Genomic DNA, 13,723 nt, shown 5'->3' with positions numbered 1-13,723 from the left:
GATCATGTCAAATAAAGAGTTTTTAAAATCCCATCCTTCCCTTGGTGGAAGATGCCAGACATCTGCATACTGCTTAGTAATAAAGAAAGAGTTCATAACACTGCTGACTGCCTATGTATAACTAAGTAAATGAAGGTGCTCTATCATATGAAGCATAAAAGCCATTAAGAGTAAACTTTAATTTGAATAGAAGCACATTCATTTAAAAAATTACATTACAGAAAGGCTTTTAAAGAATGTGAATGAAAAAAAAAAGCCTTTAAATAAAACAGGTTCTTTTTACACAACTTAGAAAAGCAACTTTACAAAGGCATAAAAAGGAGAGGGTTTTTCTCCTCCCTCCCTTGAATCTTTTCAGTAATTATAAATCTTTATTGCACAGGCCATAAATGCTAGTAACAACAGGAAGAAAAATGTTTTTGAACTATTTGGCAACGTTCACCTTAAGGGATTCAAAACAACAGAACTTTATTTTAGGCTTTCAAAAAGGCTTTAAGTGACTTTCATGTTTGTTAAAAGTGCCAATACAGTGAAATGCTTTGCAAACAGAATGTATTCATGCTGGCGTCAGCAACCGTGGTTTCATAAAATCAGAAAGATGGTGTTACCAAAACTCATCTGAGTTAAAAGGGCAACTCATCCAGCTTTCAGACCAACTTTTTTCAGCATAGGAGTTTACATCTGGGCCTAGCGAGCAGGAACTCATCTCAACCCAGTTTAGCCATCTACCACGTAGACAAATACATCTGGCAGCCATCCTGAGCTTCTGTAATAACCAATGGAGAGCAACAGGTACAATTCATCTGATGTGTCTCAGGAGTGACTGGTATATCTGAAATACAGAGGATGTGTAGCTACTACTGCTCACAGATGATAGCAGGGTTGCTTACAGTCTCTGTGGAAGGGAGAACATATCCAACTGAAGGCATGTCAAGTTAGGCTTTGCTGCTTCCAGCATCACTGAGGCTGCCAGTGACTATATTCTAGTTTGTAAAAAAACCTTGTTGTGAACACCTTGTTTCATGAGAGTGAGAGATACTCAATGGATACTAAAAGAATTAGGCAGGAAAGTACTTTTTCTGGTGCAGCAATTCTGGACGCTGGGGAGCCCAGGGGGATGGGACCACAGAGAGGGGCCAGGGTTCTGGGCTCTGCCTAAACAGCATCTGCTTCTGTCAGAGGTGGAGTACTGGGACAGAGGGATACTGGATCTGACCAAGAATGGCATTTCTTACCTTCTTATTTCCAACACTATCCACTCAGTTTGATCATAAAGGTGTTAGCTGATGAAGACAGCCAGGTTTTGAACCAGAAGCCTAGCAACAAAAATATCTATGTACTCTCTAAGGGGTCAGAGTTACAGTTAGGGCTCCGATTTCCTCAACTCTTTTATAAACCAACTATCAACCAATTTTATTCCATGTCTGACTTCTGCAAAAAAAAATACCATTAGAAATGACAAATATGTTACATTGTAAATGGCACCATCTTACAATATGCAGACTTGATTTATTTAAACTCCGTGTGAAAGACTGTACCTATTCCTGGAATCCCTTTTACCAGCCTGTTCTTTTCGGCTGGGTGAAAACAAGTGATTTCTACTGGCACTGATCACAAACAGCTGTTGTTAAATCACAGCCTCTGACTGCTCAAAACTTTCCTATTTAGTTGAAAGTTTTTCATGACTGGTTGCAGCACAAACAGCAATATTTTATTTTTTTTTCTCAAACCTTGAGCAGAATTGTTTTCTCTCTTTCCAATTTACACAAGTGGGGAAATACGTACATACAGGGTGTGTGTGTCCGTGTGTGTATATATATATATGTAATATCTATTCATCAAACATGTAAGACAGTTTTGGGTACGCATTAGCTCAGAAGGCCTAAACTTTCCAGACCAAATTTTCCAGTAGACTGACTGACTACTGAGACATTTGAAAAGCACGAATGAAAAAAAATCAACATTAATAAAATAATAAGAAAACCAGACAACTGCAATCATGTCCTTGCAATCATACAAAACAGCTAATACTACATTCCCAGTAGACTGAGTTGCAATATTATTTATAGAAACACATAAAAATGCAAGCACATCATAATATTATACAGCTAAAATACTGCCGCAGAAGTTCATCAATATAAATTTCATAGTTGCATACATGTTTCCTGATTCACACTCCAAACTAATATACTACACATATTGAAGGACAAGGCTCTGCTAAACCTATCCAGAGTGCATTACAATGTATTGTCCAGTGTATTGGAACTTATTTCACCTGTCAGCTGAATCACTCAGTTATTTGATATAAATATGTATTAGCAACACAGCAATAGCTAAAAAGTAACTAACAGAACCGTAGTAATTCAATGGTCTACCAGGGACCATTGATTGCGCTGCAAAGTATATTCTTCAGGTTAGAAACCAGCCACATGAAATTCAAATAACTGATGCCATAGATGGAATTTGATATTTATCGTCACTGATGCGTGTATTTTAAACATTTTATCTGCGCTCAGATATACACTCCACATACGATATTCTGCTTCAGCTAAAACAAATGAAAACTATAGAGAACCCCTCAGTGCATACTTGTAACCTGAAAAAATTGATTTTCAGAAGTCTTAAGAGTGCCTAAAGTCTGAAAAACCTCTCAGGAACAACCACGATTTCTGAGTCCAAAGCCCACGTCCTCTGTAAGTGCTGAATATGCCCTTGACTGGGAGTGGGAAAAATACAACAAAGATTGCTCTTTTGTAGTCTAACGGATGGGTAGCAAAGTTGTTTTACAGTCTCGGAAGAGCAGTGTTAAGCACAAGTGCTATGATTCCTACAGTGGTACAGGAAAAAAGGACATGCAATGGAAAGGAGTAAAAGGGATATAGATGTCTAGTGAAAATAAACCCACACTGAGAAGAAGGTTAAGGTTTCTTTACCTATAACCAGGCAATTTAGTATGTTGAGTCCTGGAACATGGTTTTGATGCAATGACAAGGGATAAACAACTACTTCTGGGTAATTTCTGACAGTGTTTCCATGCTACACTTTGTGTTCAGCTCACAAGGTCTCTCAGAGATTTTGGAGCATAACAGGAGCACAGAGCGAAGGAAATCAGCTGGGAATTAAATTTGTTGGAGCTCTTCTGAAATATCAAGTGGTTTTTTCTGCGCCTTGGATAGGTGCCATGTATGCAGCATATGACAGAAACATTTGCATAGTAATTTGTGCTATAAGAAGAAAGGCCCTTCCTGACTAGCTGGAAGCTTCAGGGTTAGGGAACAGAAAAAGGTGAGATGAAGACAATGAAAACAAAAGAAGGGGTGCCTGGTAAGAGGAGAGTCAACATTTCAAATGCCGCACGCCTCTGAATACCACCACAGGGACATGAAACCGAGATTCCTCAAGTGTTACATACTTCCCCCGCCAGCTGCCTGGGAAGGCGAACACACTGCCTACCTGGAGTGTTCGCAAAGGCAACATCTGCTGTTTTCTACAGAAAAGAAAAAAGAGTATTTCTGGCGGAAGGAACTCACAATTCCTCAGGTGCCAAAACCTTGAGTCCAGAACGTACCCAGGAAAGAAAACAGTACATCCTGGAAGTGCAACAGGATGACCCTCTATCACAAACCTCAGTTTTTCAGACTTCTTTACAGGGATGACAAAGAAATGTGCTGATCTCAAGGGACACGATGGATAGTAGGCAACAGCAGTTCAGATACCACAGTATCCATACAGCCTATGCAGCAGGGGGACAGCAAGCTGCAGTCATCCTCTGTTAACTCCAAATGACCTTCCACAGTTCTGCACTTAGCAAGGTCCCATGTTCTCAAATCTTCTGCCCACCCAAGTTCCTTTTTAGGCAGGTGTGCAACTCCCAATATTTGATGCTGTGTACTGGAGCCACCGCAGCAGGGAGAATCTTCATATGTGGGAATTCAAAGGTGGGAGGGAGTCTAGTACTTTAAGGCTTTGATTATGGAAAATGACAGCAAGTCTCCTTACAGGTGGTGATGCGAACTGGAACAGCACTGCTTAGGTGCCTGCCCACCTTCAACATTCACAAGGAAGAAACAGATAAAGTGAAGGGAAACTAGCATCGTGTCTGACAGCCTGGGAGGGTTCAGTGCCAAACAACTCAAATTTTGATCAAGCCTGCCTTTACTCTAGTGTTAAGAGGTTGATAATGCTGTACAAATCCTTGTAACATGTTTCAGCTAGGGGGAGTTTCATGATCCAGGTTTACTCACCACATGGACCCTGAAAGGCAATGTTTCTGCTACAGGGTTCGTCTAAAACAGTGAATGATCCATCGCTAAAATACATGGCTCTTACTTCATCTTTCCTCAGAAGATGAGATGCATCTTTGAAGGCCCTCTAGTTCCCTTCCTGGAAGAACACAGTGCTAGGGTACTATTAACAGGTTTTGAATAGGAGTAGTTTGGAAATTGAAAGAAGGAAAACAAATTGGTCTTTTTCTAATTATCGTTGAGCACATATGGTTTTCAGTAGCTGAGCACCAGGGGCAGGATGAGCACAGAACTTACTGAGGAAGTAATTTCAACAGGTATCAACAGCTGTGATGATTTTCAATGAAGCATAAAGCCTTATTCTAACACATTTTGATAGCAGGAGAATATTATTATTTTAAAGAAAATTTGGCACATTCTGTGGCCTAGCAGTATATTCAGGTAGCACTTTGCCCTATATGAAACTCACAGAGGAGCTCAGGAGGGGGCCAAAAGTAATCTCAAATGCAGGTATCCTTTAATCCAAATCCAAAAATGCTTCTCAAGCTCAGCCCTATTAGCAGATTGCTGTCTATGGATACTTTGCTTAGAATCACACATAGCACTGTTCTATCATTTTGAGGACAGTCTCTTCTATGCTAGCCAAATGCAGGACTCACATTGAAAAAACTCAAAATAACTCCTTCCTTCTCTGTGTAGTTATGTAAGGCATTTTTTTAAAAAAATGATCTTTCAACTCAGGCTTACAGTGATAACAGTACAATAATGGTGTTTCCAACAGCGTGCAGCTCTCCCCAAGAGACACTGGAAGATATTTTGTCAAATTAGTTCCTCAACATCACTAAGTCTGGAAAAAAAGCACAAATCAGTAGTTGGGTCTGTGCCCTTCTATCCTAGTGGAGGTTGGAATAGCGTTTCTGCTGATAATAGCCTCAATCAGGCAGTTCTTAGTCCAAAGAAAAGTCTTCCTAAAACTCAAGACAAGCCTTCAATTACACAATCACGTACTCTTGTGGCTTTAAGATCCCCAGAACAGACTAGATGGTGTGTCCTGAATGAAGAAGAATGAAACAGTTTTAAGTCATTTTCTGAAAGAATGCTACTTCTCTACTGAGTTTTTAAAATGAGGTTAACTTTCTCTGCGGACAACAGAACACAAAACGACTTAAAATATCTGTTAAGTATTACATAATTCCCTTTTTAAACTTCTCCCCTTTGCTCCAGCTTCTATTGGGGTACGAACTAAAGTCAGTGGAAAGCCTTTTTGCTGACATCAATGTATTCTGAATGAGGACTTCATTGCTTGCAACCCAGCTTGTGTGCTACATTAATTCAGAAAGAGGTTTTAACAGCTTCTTTCACCTAACAATCTCCTGAGCCGTGTGCTGAGACAGAGGGCTTTTTTTCACCTCTTTTTGGAGGACATTTTGGAGGACAGCAAAGCAAAGTGTAGCAATAGCTACACTGTGACCTGCATTTTGCAAGTGGAATTTCCAAAAGGCAGAAACTGCTGGCATGCAAATGCATTACTTTTCAGAGAAAAAATGTTCTCTATATGTTCTCTGAAACAGAAAAGCACTTACAGAAAGCTATTCCGGTAACAACCTGGATTAGGAACGTATAAAACATAATAGGAATACGAGTGGACACAGTTTGAAGAAACTGGGCAAGGGGAACAGAACTAGTATTGGAGAACAACTGACATACACACAGCTTTACAGACTGTAGTTCAGAAATTACACCTTAACCTTAGTACCTGCAAATAAGCAGTTTCAACAGACACACACTCCGACTTGGTGTAAATGAGGTGATAGGAATAGGAATACTGCTGTCATCCTATCACTCACTGTCCCCCCTCTCTGGGATCACACAACTAACACAGTTCTGCTGCACAAGGGCACGTTTTATGGACTGTTGTGCTGCCCCAGAACTCCAGCTCTATTTAAGAAGGTTGCAGCTGAGCTGAAGTGCAATGCAATGGCCAGCACCACTGTGGGGGAAGAGAGCAGGAGCCGCAGACCACCAGCTTTTTGTAAGCTTGTGCTGGCTTTCATAAAGCATATGATGGCATGCCTTTTATAGGATCAAACTAAATAACAACATTCTCTCTACATGGCAGAGAGAGTGCGTTAAACACACATCCATGTATCTATCACTACTCTGTCCTTCATAGTCCAGCAACGTGTTTATTCATCCTTCTATCAAAGTCCAAAATTGTATCCTTAGCTGTATCGACAAGGAATAAATCTCAAAGGATGCTGCCCTGAATTCCTTGAAATGGCAGTTGCCACTGTTTGTCTGATAACGACTCATACACCAGTTGATGTGTCCAGAAGGGATCCAGAGAGAAACAATAAAGCAGAAGCCCGGAAACACAGTGCTCTCAATGCCAAACACAGGTTGATGGAGAAATCTTTCTGGACTGTGGTGATCAACTGAACCAAATTTATATCTAGTGGGTCTTCATTGTCCCTTATCAATAAAATCCCAAGTTCCATAAGCAGGCCTAAAAGAGCAATGGTTGGTGACCAGAACTTCACAGTCCAGCAAACTCTCAAGTAACACTCCAGATGCAGGGGAAAAGAGAACCTGGCCAAGACTGAAGAAAAGGACACAGGAATAATGGATGAAAGGATGAATGGATAAAGGGAAGAGGAACAGTTCTAAACATCTGGGGAAGACACTGATGCTTCAGCACGTGCACTGCCTTTGACGTGACGCAAGATGAGGGTATCTCATATTCACAGATCATAGAAAAATGAAGGAGCCTTAAAGCTCTTCATCACAATCCACACAGCACCAAGCCTGAAGGAACAATTCAGTTGAGACATCAGCTCTTTCAGATAAAATGCAGCTTACTCAACTAATCAGAGAGTTTTTCCCCAAACACAAGTGAGCAAAGCTTAATCAGGAACATAATGCCATGTGTGAAGGACATTTTGTTAAAAATACACTGCATGTACTGAAGAACTCTATTTTTTTCATATGATGTGACATATAACAGGCACTGAACCAAAACACCACAGAAGTATGTAGTTTATGTTATCTCGCTGGACTACCAAACATTTAACATTGAGAAAGTATTGCAGGTATATAGCAGAGGATTTCTAAATATTCCTTTACACTATTGCCACCATGACTGCTTTTCTTCCATGTTACCACAGCTGTTAAAAAGCTTTAATAGAGAGCTAATAACACAAGTCATCATAAACCACCTTAACCTCATTTGGAAAATATGTATAAGCTTTTTTGTTACTCCTTCTTCCCCGTCTTCTAATCAAGATCTCCATATTGAGCCCAGTTTGCCCAGTTTTGTGTTTTCTTAGCAGTATAAATTAGAAACAACTCTATTCAAGTCAATAAAATTACTCCAACATGAAAAAGGAATCATCCATCTGCAAAAAACAGTCTAACAGGTAATTTTCCACTGACAGCTCTTACCATAAAACACGTTACAGAGATTACTCTTTTATCTGACGCTGAAAGTAAACAATTAATGCAAAATGCACAATATCTGTAAAGGCACTATGTTCACTACTCGTGCCCTTTATATGTAATTATTTTCATCTTAGTAAGCAGACATTTAAGTAAGACTACCGTCAAGCTGTAGATGGAGCTTATTCATCATGCAAAACAGACAGCTGAACATGTCTATTTATTTATGCATTATTTTACCTTTTGTTCCCACCTTGGAAAGCATGTGGAATCTATGAGACATTTTCACGCATGATTTCTTGCAGAACATCAAGTCACCTTTTATGCCCTCAGGCAAACTTCTCCTACCTGATCTCAATAACTGTCCATATCAAAATTATTTTTCATACCTTGTGTAAGCAGCTGGAGGTTTCGGACTTCTTCTCTCACCTTCAGCTGAAGGACTTGCTGCAGAATGTGCTGTCGCAGGCTTTCCTGGGCAATGCCCATTCGTTCAAGCTTTTTGTCAGTAAGTCTCAGCAAAGCACGGCCTAGATGCAAAAGGTAAAAGGAAAAATCACTTAAGGATTTCCATTAATGCAATATTCTCACTCTGACAGGACTGTTTGCTACAGAAAAACCTCTCAGCCCTGAAATACCTCAGTCTGAAAGGTTACTGTTTCACCAGTTACGCACTTTGTTACTCTCAGAGACCTGTGTTCCACTCCTCCCTTCTCTTTTTGATTTTCTGTATTGCTTTGGTGCTTTGTGAGACATTTAAGCATGTAAAATAGGTATCTTGTGGCGTTTCAGGCAACAAATTGTTCTTAAGTGCCAGCTGGTCTCCCACAGGTAGGATGTCCCCTGTAAGTCTACAATTAGTCCAGGTGCCTAAATAAACCCTCACCTATTTTCAAGCATCTACATTACTGACAAGACACCACAAGTGAAAGTGAATTTTACCAATTTAATAAATTTAAGATATACTGAGGATGAATATTGTTGCAATTCCGATATGTCTATAGTGTAATAACACATTTCTCTGAAGGGCCCTGTATTTTGTGTTCCAGCCTTCCAAATCCCTCTCAACAGTAACTTATCACAGCAAAACTGAAAAAAAGAGCCAGAGATTTCCTTTCACGCTACCGGTTATACCTAAATCATTTCTGAAAAAAAGTGTTTGCCCCAAAATAAAAACACATTTGCCCAACTATAAGGAGCCTATGGTCTTTGCAGGCAATCACTCCTGGTTTGTGACTTATCTTCACCATTAGGGTAATGTTGAGCCACAATCCTACTCAGATTGTAGATGTTAAAAAAATGAAACAATCCACACTCCCCAGATCCTGCTAGTGGAACTCTGACTCCATCTTTTGGGCATCACTATGCTATAACTAAAGAGGAGGAAGGTGGCATGCTGGCTAAGCCAACACTAAGGAAGTTTTTGGACCAAGCAAAGAACCAAAGCATCAAGCAGAGCTTTACCTTAAGAAGAAACCCAAAACTTTTTTTAGTCTTCATCACTGCTGTGAGCTAGTGCAGGGAGGAGTGCCCTGCAGCCTTCTACTGACCCTTGATTGCCAGTATATGCATTTGCTATCCAAAGCTGCTCTGGCCAATACCACCAAATCCTACTGGAGCTACACTGATACTACCTTGGAAAATGACATGTTGTTTGGTTCACTTTTTTAAACACACTCAAATCTTTTTAATTATTAAAATTCTCTCCTATGATTTCTCAGGCTTTATTCTGAAACCAGAAGAAGAGAGTGAAGAGCAAGTTACTCCCTCTGCAACACAGCAGCCTCTGTGCTACCATTACTGTGGCCTCTGGATGAATGGTACAATTTAGCTCATTATAAATGGCTACTCAACATGGCAAGATAAGGCCCTTATTCCATCTCTTTCCTTGCAAAACAGCAATGAGCACAGAATTTTCATGATTATTTTAATTAAAAAATTTAAGATTAATGCCAAGAATTTAAAGGGGCACATAATACTTGCCCCAAACCAAGCAGTTAGTGGTATACCCTTCACTAACTGCTAGATTTCTCTCCCAAGCAGTTCTGTGAAGTGGTTAGTGGGTACAATGTCATGTAAAATACTGTGATATTGCTATTAATAAAGCTAGATGTTATTGATCAGATAAAAAATTACAGGATTCATACACTTTCTGCCCTTCTATGTCTCTCAAGCACTACACACTAAGGAAGATGCCCTTTTGATTAAAAAAAAATCTTTCTTTGAAATCATAAACAAGAAGAATTCTATGGGTTAATGTAATAACAAAATATGGAAATCAGTCTCTTACAGATCAATGCCAGCTGTCCAGTTCCCCTGGTGAAACAGACAGTAATAATGACTTCAATTTTTATATCATCTTATCACACTAGAACATCTTAAAGCAATTTATAAAGGATGTACAGCAGTCCAAGAGTATGGTCTGTAATGTCAATCTAACAACTGAAAGCAAAGAAAAAATAAACAAGTCATCAGTTTAAAGAATGCCAACATGCATGTCATCTCAGGGCAGGGAGTCAGCAACAGTAATATGAAAGGACAGACAGAGGCTATGCATCTCATCCAGCACCCTCCATCTCTTTTGGCCATGGATATAGTAATTACTCTTTACTTCCTCTGGGCAACTCTTTATTTCACATTCAAACTGGTTTTCTACCCCAGTCACTGCCTTCGGAAGCTGAGTATGCACAAAAAAGAGATGTCTCTTTTGAGCTCCTGGCATGCCATTTCTTCTGTGACTTAGGCTTAAAGCACAATGGCATTGGGGAAAAATGGTCTTTGACTCATACTATCTGCAGCAGCTTGCACAAGTTGCCTTAAATTAACTCTCTCTTGAACCAAATCCAAGGTGGCATGATGAGGCAGTGATGGGGTAAGAAGGCAAACATCCAAATATGGCATTTCAAGGATGCAGTAAGTGACTTGAACTAAGAAAATTCAATCCTCCCCATACTTTCTTTTCCCTCAACACTCAGAACAACAACATCCAAGTCAGAACTGAAATATCTTTTTTTTTTTTATTCTGGTACTAAGTCCAGCCTTTGAAATGGTATCAGTAATGCCTGGATCAGGCACTGAAGCCAATTAGTTACTACGGTCAAGGTCCTGACAATCAGCTAATGATTCTGGATGCTTCCATGTTTTGCTTCCTGTACTATACATATCTGAAAGAGTTTTCATTTGGTGCTAAGAATTCTGTAAGAATTATTGAACATTGAAACCAGTTGTCCAGAGAGATCGTGGAGTTTCCATCTTTGGAAACATTCAAAACCTGACCAGCAAGGTCCCTAAGCAACCTGCTATAGTTGCCTCTGCTTTGAGTAGGCAGTTGGGCTAGATGATCACCAGAAATGCCTTCCAACATCAGCTGTTCTGTGATTTTTTGAAACAACCTGTATGAAGGTTTGGCAAGCATCATGGTTAAAACAGCGAGACAGCTATACAGTAAAAATTGTGGATACATTTTTACTTTTCAGAGAGTCTGGACAAAACATCTTATCAAGAGCAGAACATGTAACAAATGTAACATTCCCTAAGAATGTATACTGATCTTTGCTTTGGACACAAGTAAAGGAACTTCACCTACACATCAGGAAAAATTCCCAGAATAACAGAACTGGCACTACCTCTTAGATGTAGCAGCTACATCTATAAAGGAGACCAGCAGATATTTTTTTAAGAGTACATTGACAAACAGAGTCATAAAGATCATAGTCACAAACACCTAGGCCTTGGTTCTAGCTAATTGAAGGCTGGAAACCAAATGCTTTAAAAAAACCCACAACGCCCTCAGTATCTGTAGGTATCTTTTAGCACCTAAACCCCAGCCCTCATACTCGGGACAGATCAGCCGTGGAATGTTCTGAGACACCCCAAGGGCAGCCACAAAACATAAAATACTTTCCAGCTTAATAATGGATTGACGGCCTAATTTTTTCTAATATGACTTAGCTGCTGCAGATCTCATTTGATCAAGCTGGGATTAGATGAAAATTTGAATGGAAGGAGAAACATTGCATGCCACAGAACATTACTATGAGTATAAGCATTGGTCCAATGAGGTTGTCATTGGCCCTAGAGCGAGGAATGTTGCAGTCTGCTGTACCTAATCCGAACCCCTCATACCTCCCTGCACTGGTGCAGCCTACTGCTCTTCCCTCTGAGCCTGTGAAGCTGCACCAACTGCCAGTTCACAGATGTCTAGAGGGACACCATGCGAGAAGCCTTGAAAGTACACTTGTAATGAAGGTGAATGAATAGGTAAGAAAGGACTTATTAAACATGTAGAAATGAGAGCAGATAGTTAATAAGAGGCTGGTCTCACTGACCAAAGCAAAACCCTGAAGAAAACTATGACTAATTTAAAGTTAATGAAAATCATAAACCACTAGTGGGAACAAATGATGTGTGTGAAATATGGCCAAGAAAGGTCATCTTGTCTCCTGATATGACAGGTATACCTGATTATCAAGACAAAAGATATTTAGTTTACTTACCATGGGACACAGAATCTAGGAAAGAAAGAACAGGGTGGAGAACAGAAAGACATTAAAAAATGCCCTAATGCCAGACCAACAGCTCACCCAGCCCTGTATTCAGAGTAGAAGTAGGAGATATATTTCAGGAGAGCTATTGGGAAGATACTTTCTGAAGTCATTCCCTTTGTACCGTGCCAGCATCCAGAACTGTTATACTAGGGTTATTAGAGAGTATGGCATTTTTAGCACCTACTTATTGTCCTGATGTCTATAAATTTATCTGATCTTCCTGATACTGTCTGCCTCTGCAGCCTCCTGGGCCAGAAAATTCCAGAAGCTCACTGCCCATTTTTCACTGTTTTATATTGATTTCTTACTAATTGCTTCAAGTGTTCTCTAGTTGTATTGCAGTATTTGGTTAACAGTTCAACGTTCAGCTTATCTGTTGCTTGCGTGATTTGTAAACTTCAGTCATGAATTTTGACTATACTTCTCGATAGATCCAGCTGACAAAGCTAGAAAAACAGGAACATGGGATTCACTAAACCCCTATATTATGCAAGTTGAAAATTTTTTCAAGTTTATACTTAAATTCTGCAAATATCATTTTAAATTGTTGACACAACAGGATATTCTTTCTTAATTAATAATAATGTGCTTCTCTAGTTTTGTGGTAGAACAATTTCAAGCATATTGCTTTTGTATTTACCTCTTTAGTTCCACAAACATTCTTAATTCTAGTTCACTGGGGTTTTCTACTTGAAATAGCTTGATCACAGCTTTCTTCTTGCTTATATAGGCTGACTGTTGGCTACACTTCATTGCTTAAAAACAAGCCTCCTAGGACTTACCAAGTAGGACATTTCATGACAGAGACGCAAACATTAATATCATTGTTCAGAGGCGGCTGAGACACAAGTATAAAATTCTCATCATAGACTCAGGAAAGAAGAATTCAAACAAGCACAGGCAGAGAAAGGCTATGACTTCAAAGTGTGGAATGGTGAAATTATGAGACAAGCTAAGACAAAGTATAGTCACCTACAGAACTAAAATGACCTCACGATGGCAGTGGAGGGAGTTGAACATCAGGCAAAGAGGAGTATTAAACTAAGGAACTAAGCTGAAAAGAGAACAAATGGAGAATACAATTAAGGACAATGAGTTCAGAAACATCTTGTAAAAGAAGCACAAACCATAAATCAATCAAATCTTCAGAGCAAACTTGATGTGACTTCATGACATTGTTCTTCATAACCCATCAGATCTTCTACAGTTCTAGATTTTCTGCATTCTGCGTGAGAATTTAAGAGCACATCCCTCCTTCTCATGCCAGTCTCACTACTAGGCAACCAGACGCATCAGCCACTTTGTCATCAATGTCTTGTGGCAAATCTATAGTTTTTCTTGCAAAACCATTAGATCTGGCTCATCTTAGTAATAATTTTAACCCCAATACTGGTACAAAGTCTTGGAAAACTGCAGTTTGCATTACCACCCTCTCGGGCCCACTTCAGCTATCTAATATCTCATTAATCAGGGAAGACTCCCTTGCTCAAAAAGTAA

General features: G+C 39.6%; 1 protein-coding gene across 4 annotated transcripts in view; it reads right to left on the bottom strand.

The window, feature by feature from the left end:
- SAMD12 (sterile alpha motif domain containing 12) overlaps positions 1 to 13,723 on the bottom strand; it is a 180,487-nt gene that overhangs the window by 86,354 nt on the left and 80,410 nt on the right. For all 4 annotated transcript variants that reach the window (XM_037379504.1, XM_037379508.1, XM_037379506.1 and 1 more), the window contains exon 4: positions 8,069 to 8,209. In XM_037379504.1, the coding sequence (XP_037235401.1) occupies positions 8,069 to 8,209 (141 nt within the window). The remainder of the gene's footprint in view (positions 1 to 8,068; positions 8,210 to 13,723) is intronic.

This window comes from Falco rusticolus, chromosome 3 (genome assembly GCF_015220075.1).
Source record: "Falco rusticolus isolate bFalRus1 chromosome 3, bFalRus1.pri, whole genome shotgun sequence".
Taxonomy (NCBI): Eukaryota; Metazoa; Chordata; class Aves; order Falconiformes; family Falconidae; genus Falco; species Falco rusticolus.
This window is presented reverse-complemented; position numbering and strand designations above follow the sequence as displayed.